The 13,358-nt window shown below is 39.7% G+C and overlaps 2 protein-coding genes across 2 annotated transcripts in view; both read left to right on the top strand.

Moving 5' to 3' along the window:
* The first annotated feature begins 6 nt into the window (after nucleotides 1-6).
* Nucleotides 7-2,664, top strand: LOC122824652. Its single transcript, XM_044105514.1, has 3 exons — nucleotides 7-208; nucleotides 294-360; nucleotides 847-2,664. The coding sequence occupies exon 3, from the start codon at nucleotides 1,426-1,428 to the stop codon at nucleotides 2,662-2,664; it is 1,239 nt and encodes a 412-aa protein (XP_043961449.1). The 5' UTR covers nucleotides 7-208; nucleotides 294-360; nucleotides 847-1,425.
* A 7,781-nt stretch (nucleotides 2,665-10,445) lies between these two features.
* LOC122824651 overlaps nucleotides 10,446-13,358 on the top strand; it is a 42,090-nt gene continuing 39,177 nt past the window's right edge. The window contains exons 1-3 of the mRNA XM_044105512.1: nucleotides 10,446-10,542; nucleotides 11,841-12,161; nucleotides 12,248-12,511. Of these exons, the coding sequence (XP_043961447.1) occupies nucleotides 10,476-10,542; nucleotides 11,841-12,161; nucleotides 12,248-12,511 (652 nt within the window). The 5' untranslated portion in view covers nucleotides 10,446-10,475. The remainder of the gene's footprint in view (nucleotides 10,543-11,840; nucleotides 12,162-12,247; nucleotides 12,512-13,358) is intronic.

The raw sequence follows: 13,358 nt of genomic DNA, 5'->3' as shown, positions 1-13,358 counted from the left end.
TGTAACCCAGGTGACCACCATGACCCAATCACCTTCCGTTTGAGCTGCCCCTTTAAATTGATTGTCGTGTGTGCTTCCGGGTTTTCTCCTCTTTTCTCCAAACATTGCTGCTGCTCATTGTTGGCTGTCTGATCGGTTGTTTATAAAACAACCAGAGCGCTTAGATTGACTCATCGGTTGGTTTGTCTTTGAGACGTGAAGATTTGTGGTGAGTGTTGAATGTCATCTGACTGTTGTTGTATAATAGCTGTACTGATCGCGCCGCTAATGTTGCCTCCCGTTAAACCACTTAGGTTGTGATCTATTGCCAGAATCGAACAAGTTACCATTACCACCTCCTCAGACAATCATTACTCGACGGTGAGTAGATAACGGGGAATTATTTTCATTCTGCTCCGCTAGTTAGCGTTAGCAATCAACTCGACAATCAGTGGCTCACATCAAATTGTCCTACTTATTACTTGCTTAACGGCAGCCGAATTAAAGACCACACCTTTAATATTTAAGGGTTTGCTTTTCAATTTTAGATTTGATTATTTTTTCAGGATTTCTTATTGGTGTTTGCACTCCATGTTGGTGCAACAATGGAATTTGGTACCTAATATGATTTAGTTGTAGCTACTTTGATCAATCACATTTTAAGTTGATTGATTTGATTCAATATTAGTTGTCTGTAATGATTGCTAATTAGATTACTTAATTGATTTTGAACTTGAATTATGAAGTGCACTTTTTAAAAGGATTTATTTATTTTTGAGATTGTTAAAATATAGGAAGAATGTATTTAACAGTCTTCTTGCCCCTCCTTTAGTACAAATGAACTAAATGTGTTATCTGGCCTTTTAGGTCAGGTTTTTTTTCCTCCTTGGATTCACCTCTTTGACGAAGGAAGATGGCGAGCTACCCACCCACCACCTGGTGGTAGGAAACGGAACTGCATTTCTTTCCTACAGGAAATGAACTAAAACTCTTAAGGAGTATTGCAAGGGGAAAATACTTGTCTCCTTTTGCTTTTGGACTTCTTGTGGACTCTATTGGATTTTGACATATCACTGATTATAATAATTGTTTTGTTGGGTTGTTTTTTTTCCTCCTTCCGTTTTTTTGGGGGAAATTTATTGTTTTGTTGGTTTGGTATTATTATTATTATTATTATTATTATTATTATTATTATTATTGCCACTGCAATAAATAGCAGTATCAACAAACTTTACTTTTGCATCAGTTGTATTACTTATTCACCATTATCATGACTCCGTATCGTACCTAGTTCTGATTTTATAAACTGGTTAATATTACAACTTGCAGTCAGAGCTGCGCAGTGAAAAAAAAGCGCTACAAGTGGCGAGCTAGCCAGGAGTCTTGTAATGGGTGAATAATTGAACAACTTCACAGTGTCTTTAATTTTGATGAGTTAGAAAAAAAATGGATGTTGTTACTCAGTTGGGTTTAAACATGCAACGATCTGTGTTAGTTACTGGCACTCAGAGCGATGATGATGAAAAAGAGATAGTTGAACGTTTACAATGTTATGGTGCAGTAAAGGAGGTTTTTCATGTTAATGATCCACAAAGTGCATTTTATAAAAACCTGATTGTCGAGTTTGAAGAAGATTCTTCATTAATTGCATTACAACCCCTTTTCCCGTATGATTATCCTTCTCGAACCAGATTAGATATGATATTTCATGTTACCTCTCTTGCTTCAGAATATGCAGCCGCAGTGAGTAGCAGCAGTTCCCCCATAGATTACATTGATGAGTTGAAGAACATAGCTACGCGAAGCGGAAAACGATTTGAGGAGGTTCTTAAAGGTGTGATGGACCAAATCAGCACACATTTGGAGTTGGCAGGAGGTGATGATGGAGATGATGAGGACAAGAAAGATGACATCCTCACCTTAGCACAACCTGTGCAAAGCCAGCAGACATTGCTATCTGTGCCTCAAGCGGTTTCAGCCCCTCCAACCCATTCATATACTGATTGGCAGGGAGAGCCACCTGGAGCTAGCCGCTCCCCTACACCGCCAATCCAGAGAGTTTCTTTGTCAGGGAATGATCTTATTCCACAGAATGTTCAAAAAGTTGTGGTGGAGCATGTTGTAAAAAATAGTGACTTTTCTACATCCTCACTTAGACTCCGCTCATTTTCAGGAAAAATTCCAAAACCAAGCAATGAAGCGGATTATGACTCATGGCGATCCCAAATAGAGTTGCTGCTTGCTGATCCCAGCCTTTCCAGACTGCATATTAATCGGCGAATTGTTGAAAGTTTGTTATCACCAGCTGCCGATTTGATTAAATGTTTGAGCCCTGGTGCATCACCTTCCACTCTTCTTCAAGTCCTTGATTCAGCTTTTCAAACAGTACAGGATGGAGAGGAGCTGTTTGCTCAGTTTCTGAACATTTTCCAGAATCCTGGTGAGCGGCCATCCTCCTATCTCCAGCGATTGCAGCTTACTCTCAGCACAGTAATAAAAGAGGAGGAATATTACCAAGAGACAAGGATATGTATTTACTTAGACAGTTCTGCCGTGGATGCTGGGACAATTCAGTCATCTCCAAGTTGCAGCTTGAGGAAAAGAAAAGCAACCCTCCACCATTTTCTGAACTCCTGTTGGCACTCCGAACAGAAGAGGACAGACAAATTGCTAAAGAATCTCTAATGAGAAAGCACATCCAGTCATCTAAACAGAAAGTGACCATTCAGTCTCAGAGTACTTGCTCTTGTGGTCATGAGACAGTTAATGAAGAACTGAAAGAATTAAAAAAGCAGATTCAACAACTCCAACAACAGATGTCTTCCTTCATGTCTAAAAAGACATCTGTTAGTGTAAAATCAGAGTTACGGCAGACCAAGTCTAAGCCAGGTACCAGTTTTACCTCACCTCAGACCGCTGGAAGACCAAAGGCAGGATATTGCTTTAACTGTGGTGAAGATGGTCATATTTCTTCCCATTGTAGTAATAAAGCGAATCCAGGCCTTGTGGAACATAAGAAGAGACAGCTCCCAGAAACAACAAGCATGGGATGAAAAAAATTCGAGCCAGCCGTTAAACTAAATGCAGTTTCTGCTGAGGGACACTCAGGAGCTGCTACTATTAGCTGTCCCAAACCCCATTCTGAATTGTCTTGTGTATTACCCAAGGGTCTTATTGGCATGAAGAGCATGGGCCAGATTCAAATAAAAGGAACCACCTTCAGCTGTCTTCTTGACAGTGGGTATAAAGTCACTACAGTACACATTCATTTTATAATATGCACCTTTTTGACCATGAAATTATGCCTTTGAACAGTCTGTTGGAAGTTGAGGGTGCTAATGGTCAAAATGTGCCATACCTTGGGTACATTGAATTAAATTTGACTTTTCCACCTGAATTTCTTGGCTCACCAATTGATGTGGACACCCCTAGCTTTGGTGGTTCCAGACACCAAAACCACATCCACTTTTTACTAGTAGGCACAAATACCCTTGACATTGCTTACAAAAGCACCTTGAGAGCCAGTCTACTACTTTTAAGCCCATTGCCTTTGGGTATCAAACTGTCCTGAAGATCCTGCAGCGCAGGCATACTCAAACCACATCTGAAAATCCAGTTGTCCTAACTCTGCAGTCTGACCAACCACAAACAATATTATCTGGTCAAACTGTTGTTCTTGAGGGATGTTTGACCGCACGGTTACTGAGGGAAGAGAAGGTGGTTGTTGTTGAATACCCAGCTTCTTCCTGTCTGCCTGGCGGACTTATGGTTAACACCTGTCTCATTAATATACCTCAACATCGGCCTTGTAATCTGCCAGTTGTGGTAACTAATGAGTCAAACCATCCTGTCATCATCCCCGCCAGAGCAGCCATTGCAGAGATTGCTGCGTTCCAGTCTGTTATCTCAAAAGAGCATAGTGTCAAAGTCCATGAGTCTGCAGCGCCATTAACAACTCAGCTTCAATATAATTTTGGAGAATCACCTCTAACACCAGAATGGAAAAGTCGGATCATTTCAAAGCTCAACAACATACCAGAGGTCTTTGCCAAACATGACCTTGATTTTGGTCGAACAGACAAAGTAAAACATCAGATAAGATTGTCTGACCCGACACCATTCAAACAAAGACCACGCCCTATACATCCACAGGATGTTGATGCTGTGAGAAAGCATCTGCAAGAATTGTTTGAGTCTGGAATAATCCGTGAATCAGAGTCTCCATTTGCCTCACCCATTGTGGTGGTTCGTAAGAAAAATGGCTCTGTACGTCTCTGTATTGATTATCGAAAACTCAACATGCAAACTATTAAAGATGCTTATGCTCTTCCGAAGCTAGAAGATGCATTTACTGCACTGGCAGGCTCTAAATGGTTCTCTGTGCTGGACCTAAAATCTGGGTATTACCAGATAGAGATGGAGGAAGCTGATAAGGACAAGACAGCATTTGTTTGTCCTTTAGGCTTCTGGGAATTTAATCGCATGCCACAGGGAGTGACCAATGCTCGAGCACATTTCAACGACTTATGGAAAAATGTATGGGTGAGCTCCATCTGAAAGAGGTCTTGGTTTTTATTGACGATTTGATCATCTTCAACTCTTGAAGAACATGAAGAAAGATTGATGAAAGTCCTAAACAAATTAAAGGACTTTGGACTAAAACTGTCTGTTGAAAAATGTGTGTTCTTCCAAACTTCAGTGAAGTATCTCGGCCATGTTGTGTCCCAGGATGGTGTGGAGACAGATCCTGATAAAATTTCCACTCTTGCATCTTGGCCGGTGCCAAAAAATTTGAAAGAACTAAGATCATTCCTGGGATTTGCAGGATATTATCGACGATTTGTGAAAGATTATTCTACAATCCAAGCCGCTACATGACCTCACTGCCGCTATCCACCTAACCGAAAGAAACCAAAACCTATGTTGAAACCCCAAACCTATTTCAACCCAAAAGAGCCTTTTGCTGAACGTTGGACTGAATCTTGTCAGCATGCATTTAAAACTATTATTGAAAAACTTACTACTTCTCCTGTACTTGCATTTGCAGATCCTAGTAAGCCATACATTCTCCATACTGATGCCAGTTCTGCAGGTCTTGGAGCAGTGCTATATCAAGAAATTGATGGCAAAAGTCGAGTTGTAGCTTATGCAAGTAGAGGTCTGTCCAGAAGTGAATCAAACTACCCAGCACATAAATTAGAATTTCTGGCGCTGAAATGGGCAGTTACTGAGAAGTTTAATGACTACCTATATGGCACACAATTCACTGTGGTCACAGACAGCAATCCATTGACCTACCTGTTGACATCAGCTAAGCTTGATGCTACAAGTTATAGATGGCTCTCTGCTCTGTCCACATTTACCTTTAAGATTGTTTACAGAGCAGGAAAATTGAATGCTGATGCTGATGGGCTGTCCCGACGACCACATTCTGAAATGCCTGATGATTTTAAATCTTGCAAAGAAAGGGAGAGAGTGTTGAAGTTCGTTCAACATCATCTCGAGGAGCCAGGTTGCACCTCTCTTGACCAGCACATTGTTGAAGCCATCTGTGACCGCCAATTGGTGCTCAGCTCAAGCAATGACCATGCCCTTGTTCTTTCTTTGACTGCCCATGTGGAAAGCTTACCTGACAGTTATACGAACGACACCCAATTTGCTACCTCTGTTCTCCCTCGGTTCTCCACTGCTGATCTTGCTGCTAAACAGCGAGCTGATTCCACCATCCAACATGTGATTGCTCAGCTTGAGAGAGGGGAATCTCCCCCGCCATCACTGAGGGATGTACTTCCTGATTTGCCACTACTGTTGAGAGAAGTAAATAAATTGGAGCTCCGTAACAACCTTCTTCTCAGGAGACGGCAAGTGGGAAACAGAGTAGCCTATCAGTTAGTGTTACCAGAGGAGTGTCGGCATATGGTGATGGTTCAGCTTCATGATCGTATGGGCCACCTTGGGATCGAGAGGACCTTAGATTTAATTCGTTCTCGGTTTTTCTGGCCACGCATGTCTGCTGATATTTATAACAAAATCAAGACCTGTGAACGATGTGTAAAAAGGAAAACCTTACCTGAACATGCTGCACCTCTCGTTAACATCAAGACATCAAGACCTCTAGAGTTAGTGTGCATGGACTTCTTGTCTTTGGAGCCAGACCGCAGAGTGAAAGATATTCTTGTGATTACAGATCACTTCACAAAGTATGCTGTCGCTGTTCCAACACCAAATCAGAAAGCTCGAACTGTTGCTAAATGCTTGTGGGAAAATTTCTTTGTCCACTATGGCATTCCAGAGAGGCTACACAGTGACCAAGGACCGGATTTTGAGTCCCGTACCATCAAAGAACTTTGTGATATTGCTGGCATCCATAAAGGAAGGACAACTCCTTATCACCCAAGAGGTAACCCAGTGGAAAGATTCAATCGTACATTGCTTAACATGTTGGGGACATTAAGTGAGCAGAATAAATCACGGTGGAAAGATTTTGTGAAACCACTTGTACATGCATATAATTGCACTAAGAATGATGTCACAGGGTTTTCTCCATATGAGCTAATGTTTGGTCCAACCTCGTCTTCCCATAGATGTGGCTTTTGGGTTACCACTGGAAGAAGACACCACTACCTCTCACCTGCAATATGTCCAAGGATTGAAAGCACGCCTGCAAGATAGTTATCAGCTGGCTGTGGAGAACTCAGAGAAGGTGATGTCCATAACAAGAACTTTTTCGATCGGCATGTCACTATTTCTGAACTTGCCGAGGAGACAGGGTCCTTGTCAGAAACGTCCGACTGAGAGGAAAGCAAAAATTGGCTGACAAATGGGAACCTGACATATATGTAGTGGTAAAGAGGGCTGGCAATCTCCCTGTTTATACTGTAAAACCTGAGAACCAGGATAAACCTCTCAGAACACTTCATCGTGATCTTTTGTTGCCCTGTAACTACTTACCTGAGCAGAGCCCTGAAAAAAACTTGCCTATGAAGAGAAAAAAACATCTGTCTGTGAACTTACCTGATCCTGACGATAAAGAAACATCAGAGGATGAGATCATTTCACCTATATATGATCCCTCTTCTTTTGAGCCTGTGAAATTTATCACTACTGTTAATTTACCATTACCTCCTGTCCAACAATCTGTTCCACCTGTAGATCTACCTGAAGTTCCTGATCAGCCCCCATCCTCTGCTGCAGAAGAGGATTTAGAACAGGAATTTCCAGTTGTCTCAGATGAGTTAATGGGATTACAACCTGTGGACAGAGAGGCAATATCCATCAGTTCAAAATCTGATGATTCTGCTGGAGGCCCTGCAGCTGAGGGAAGTCCTGTTCCTGAGCCAGTCACTCCAGAACCCTCCACTAGTAATATTGAACCAGAAGTGGACTCAGATGCTGAATCAGAATCATTAAGCCCTGAATCTGAATCATTAAGCCCAGAATCAGAACCATTATTGCGAAGATCAACCCGAGCAAGAAGACCACCAGAACGTCTACAGTACTCTCAACTGGGCCACCCACTGTTGAAGAGCATCCAGTTATTGTTTCATGGTTTGACCACTGCATTCTCACATGCTCTTGAAGAGACTGAGGAGGATGAACGCATAACTGTCCCTGCCATCCAGACTCAACCTGGTCCATGTAATGCGGACGTGCATGGGATTAGGGGGAATGTGTAACCCAGGTGACCACCATGACCCAATCACCTTCCGCTTGAGCTGCCCTTTAAATTGATTGTCGTGTGCTTCGGGTTTTCTCCTCTTTCTCCAAACATTGCTGCTGCTCATTGTTGGCTGTCTGATCGGTTGTTTATAAAACAACCAGAGCGCTAGATTGACTCATCGGTTGTTTTGTCTTTGAGACGTGAAGATTTGTGGTGAGTGTTGAATGTCATCTGACTGTTGTTGTATAATAGCTGTACTGATCGCGCCGCTAATGTTGCCTCCCGTTAAACCACTTAGGTTGTGATCTATTGCCAGAATCGAACAAGTTACCATTACCACCTCCTCAGACAATCATTACTCGACGGTGAGTAGATAACGGGGAATTATTTTCATTCTGCTCCGCTAGTTAGCGTTAGCAATCAACTCGACAATCAGTGGCTCACATCAAATTGTCCTACTTATTACTTGCTTAACGGCAGCCGAATTAAAGACCACACCTTTAATATTTAAGGGTTTGCTTTTCAATTTTAGATTTGATAATTTTTTCAGGATTTCTTATTGGTGTTTGCACTCCATGTTGGTGCAACAATGGAATTTGGTACCTAATATGATTTAGTTGTAGCTACTTTGATCAATCACATTTTAAGTTGATTGATTTGATTCAATATTAGTTGTCTGTAATGATTGCTAATTAGATTACTTAATTGATTTTGAACTTGAATTATGAAGTGCACTTTTTAAAAGGATTTCTTTCTTTTTTTTTGAGATTGTTAAAATATAGGAAGAATGTATTTAACAGTCTTCTTGCCCCTCCTTTAGTACAAATGAACTAAATGTGTTATCTGGCCTTTTAGGTCAGGTTTTTTTTCCTCCTTGGATTCACCTCTTTGACGAAGGAAGATGGCGAGCTACCCACCCACCACCTGGTGGTAGGAAACGGAACTGCATTTTTTTTTTTCCTACAGGAAATGAACTAAAACTCTTAAGGAGTATTGCAAGGGGAAAATACTTGTCTCCTTTTTGCTTTTGGACTTCTTGTGGACTCTATTGGATTTTGACATATCACTGATTATAATAATTGTTTTGTTGGGTTGTTTTTTTTCCTCCTTCCGTTTTTTTTGGGGAAATTTATTGTTTTGTTGGTTTGGTATTATTATTATTATTATTATTATTATTATTATTATTATTATTACCACTGCAATAAATAGCAGTATCAACAAACTTTACTTTTGCATCAGTTGTATTACTTATTCACCATTATCATGACTCCGTATCGTACCTAGTTCTGATTTTATAAACTGGTTAATATTACAACTTGCAGTCAGAGCTGCGCAGTGAAAAAAAAGCGCTACAAAATGTTTAATAAAATGTGGTTTGCTGAGTTGGATTATGGGTAATTTACTTTCTGAACATTTATTGCAGCTAAACATAATAATTGCAGCTTCTTATTCTGTTACTTCAAGTTTGTAGTGTTTTGTAATTTGCAACAAGTTGCTTTGAAATTAAATGAGCCGCGGAGATTTATAATTCTAATAAGTTTTAATCTGAAGTTACCTGTGTAAATATCTAACTGTTTTATTATGAATGTGTTTGTATGGATTTATTGTTGTTTTACAATCAGATGTAAAAATCAACATTTCCAGTTTTTTTAAAAACATATTATTGTTTGATGTGTTAGATTTAATAAATTTAATTCAGACTGAATTGAGTGTATCTGAGATAATAATGTTTTATTGCCGTTAATGACGTGTAAACAACACGCTGGATCAGCTGGACGGCAGCCTGTGAGTCCAAAACTGTCCTTCTCTTCATTTATCACTGGTAGTTTTAAATGTGTCCACTAGGGGCCGCTGTCAGTCGTATCAGTGGCCATGCTTTTAATTTCTTTACCTCCACCTGTGAATTTATAGTTCAGGCAGAATTAAATTTTTTCTTGTGTTTGTTTAATCTCTGATCGCCATGGAAACAAAGTCAGATTATAAATCATCTGATAATCCAAAACCTTTACAGAATCTGTGGAAAACAGAACCAGAACCAGCTGAAGATGAACTAAACATTCATTACATCTTCAAAACATCGAGCAGAAATTAATCTAGAGATGAAATTAATAAACAGTTTGTAACGTTTATCTAAAAACATAAAAAAGAACAAAAAGTGTTTTACATATTTGTGAAATCTGTCGATATGTTGTGATAATATAGTATAAAACAAATAATCTGAGAAAAAATCTAACTCCTCTTCTTTTAGAAGAGATTAGATTAGATTATAATTATTCTCCTGATTTTTAATTCCTGAGTTTATTTCCATCTTGTTAGTCAAAACCTCAGCAGGGTTTTGGTCAGAGAAACGTCTAAATGTGAGTCGATGGGATGAAGTTCTCCAAACCTGCATCCAGAACCTCCATGTGGACTGAGATCACCTCTAAAGAACCGGTTCTGGTTTGCTTCAGAACCGGTTTGCTTCTATCCGGTTCTAACCGGTGAAATCAGCCGTCAGTTTGAATTCATCAGGAGAACCTTCATCAGAACAAACCGACCCGTTCTGTTCACCAGAACTCCTCAGTTATCAGGATTTCAGTTCTGAGCAGAACATTTGAGATCCATGTGATCCACAGCAGATCACCTGAGAGGAACAACCTGTTTTAAAATGGATATTCAATCAGTTAGGAATTTTCTTTGACTCAAACTGAACTTCCTGTTGCTGCCTGGCAGCTGCATTGTGGGTGAATTACAGGGAATTCATGCAATGTGACGTCACAACATTCTGCAAGTGGGTTTTATTAACTGGGACTCTCATAAAGTTCTGATCAGTAAACGGCTGATCCTGAACGACGACATGGCAGAGAAATCTCTCCTGAAAACCCTCCTGGTTCTGGTTTCCCTGCTGGCTGTTTCTGAAGCAGGTGAGTCAAAATATTCAGCTTCTTATTCTGGAGTCAACAGGAACAGAAACGAGAACGAGAACAGGAACAGGAATATGAATATGAATATGAACACTGACAAAGTTTCACTGACTGAGGAAAAACAGTCAGATGAAACCAGGATTTCTCTCATAACTCCTCAGTTACTGAATTCAGACTGTAGAGATTTAAAGTAGAAAATCTTCATAAATTAAATCTGATTGGTTTCAGAAAACAGATGAAATAAATTCCAGAGTTTCTTCCGCTGGAGGTTCTGATATTTATTCTTCTGTCTCAGATCATGTTGTGTTTTAAATCAAATCTTCACCAGATTAAAAATCAAACCCTGCACTTTATGTTTTTATATATTTGGGTTTTTATGTGTATTTTTCTTTCTTTTTCTGATAAATAAAAGGTTTTTTTGGGCTTCAGTTCAGCTCAGTTTGTTTATTTGGCGCTGAAACGTAACAGAGTTCCTCTGGAGGTTTCCTGTTGGTTTGATGAAAACTGATATCAAGGATCTGGAAGTAAATTATTTTATAACCTGTTGAAGATGAAAACAATCTTAAAGTGTCAGAGGGAAGTTTTTCATTTATTCATTTAATTTAATGAAATGAAACTCAGAGGCTTCAGGAAGATCAGTTATGGATTCAGAACAGATTCATTGATGATTTTAAAAATGAATTCATGAGCTTCAGTTCATATTTATGTAACGTGACAAGAAGGAATTTCTTCTCTGGGTCAAAGTGAGAGGAAGGAAGCAGCAGAACCAGAACCAGAACCAGAACCAGAACCAGAACCAGAACCAGTTTCTGCAGGTTTAAAACAGTTCAGGGTTTTAAACCTTCCTGTCAATCAGCTCTCTGCACAAACTGAACTAAATGAAAAGAACTGACTTGTCAAATGAACATTTCAGAGCATTAAATCATTTTATTGATTATTAACTTTGTCTAAAGTTGATCAGAGATAATTTTATGAATCAGCTCCGTTTCCTTCAGGTTCAGTCTGATGCAGAGAAAAGCTTTAAAGACTCACTCAGTGTTTAATCTGTTTTATTTCTTCACCTCAAGTTGACATTAAAATGTTGAACTTCAGGATTTTAAAGTGTTTTCCGTTAGAGGAATGGCCTAGTTAAAGCAACCAATCCCCAGTGTAAAACCTTTGATTGAAGGAATCTCCTCAGTGTTCAGCACCATCTTTATTTGATGATTGTGAAAATGATTAGATGAACGTAGAACCTAAAACAATAAAAACTTTGAATTTGAAAGAGTTTCTGATTCACTTCCTGTTTCCTGTTGCAGATCCAGAAGTTTCCTGTGTTTTCAAAGAGAACTGCATGTTACCCTGTCAGATCCAGTCCAGCTCTGATCTGGTGATCCACTGGTCCAAGCCGTCCCCAGATGGAGACTCTGTGGTTCACTCCTACTATGACGGCCTGGACCAGCTGGGTCAGCAGAACCAGAACTTTCAGGGCCGGACATCACTGATCCTGGATCAGATCTCCAGAGGAACCGCCTCCCTGATGCTGAAGGAGGTGAAGATCCAGGATGAGGGGAGATATAAATGTAACACCAGCAGCAGCACCGGATTTAAAGAATCATTTATAAACCTGAAGATAGACGGTAGAAAAACTTTATTAAACACATTTAATGTTTTCCAGCTGCTTTTCGTTGGACTTTCAGGTTCTGATGCATTTCATTGTCTGCAGCTCCAGTTTCTACAATCAGGATCCATCAGGATGGAAACAGGATCACCTGCAGCTCAGAGGGGATCTACCCTCAACCTGAACTCACCTGGTCCACTGAGCCTCCATCCAACACGGTTCTGCAGAACAGAACCACAGTCCATCAGACTGAGGAGAAGCTTTATGACATCAGCAGCTCTCTGACGGGTCCAGACGGTTCTGATCGGACCTACAGCTGCACCATCAGAACCAGGAGGAACAAAATGATGGAAACCTTTAAAGAAAAAGGTGAGAAAACCCGTAAGTATGTTTGAGGGAAAAAAAAAAGATATTTTCATTCATTTTAAAAGTAGATTAAACTCATATCTTCATGAATTCTTCCATTTTACATTAGAATAAAACATTTAATTTTCTTTCTCTGTTTGTAGAAACTAGATTAGAAAGTTTATCTTCCAGGAATCCAGATCAATCAATCAATCAATCAATCAAATTTTATTAGTATAGCACATTTCAGCAGCAAGGCATTTCAAATCAAACACAGAAACACAATGCAACATAGAATCAACAATAAAAACAACATCAAGTCAGATTCCATCAATAAATTTGTAATTGATTACGTTTCAAATAAAACTCTAATCAAGTGGATTTTTAGTTGAGATTTAAAGGAAGTCAGTGTTTCAGCTGTTTTACAGTTTTCTGGAAGTTTGTTCCAGATCTGTGGTGCATAGATGCTGAATGCTGCTTCTCCTCATTTGGTTCTGGTTCTGGGGATGCAGAGCAGAACCAGAACCAGAACCAGAACCAGAGAGGTTCTGGAAGGTTGATACAACAGCAGCAGATCTTTAATGTATTGTGGTGATAAACCATTCAGTGATTTATAAACTAACAACAGTATTTTAAACTCTATTCTTTGAGCTACAGGGAGCCAGTGGAGAGACTTTAAAACTGGTGTTATGTGCTCTATCTTCCTGGTTTTAGTGAGAATACAAGCAACCCAAATGATCAATGAATGTAGCTTTATTTTAATGCAGGGATGACCAACCCTGGTCCTGGTCCCTGTTTTAATGTTTTCTGCTGCTGCAGAACAGCCGTGAAGTTTAAACTGCAGGAATCTTTTTCTGTTATTTATGAATTA

The sequence above is a fragment of the Gambusia affinis genome, linkage group LG21 (genome assembly GCF_019740435.1).
Source record: "Gambusia affinis linkage group LG21, SWU_Gaff_1.0, whole genome shotgun sequence".
Lineage (NCBI taxonomy): Eukaryota > Metazoa > Chordata > Actinopteri > Cyprinodontiformes > Poeciliidae > Gambusia > Gambusia affinis.
This window is presented reverse-complemented; position numbering and strand designations above follow the sequence as displayed.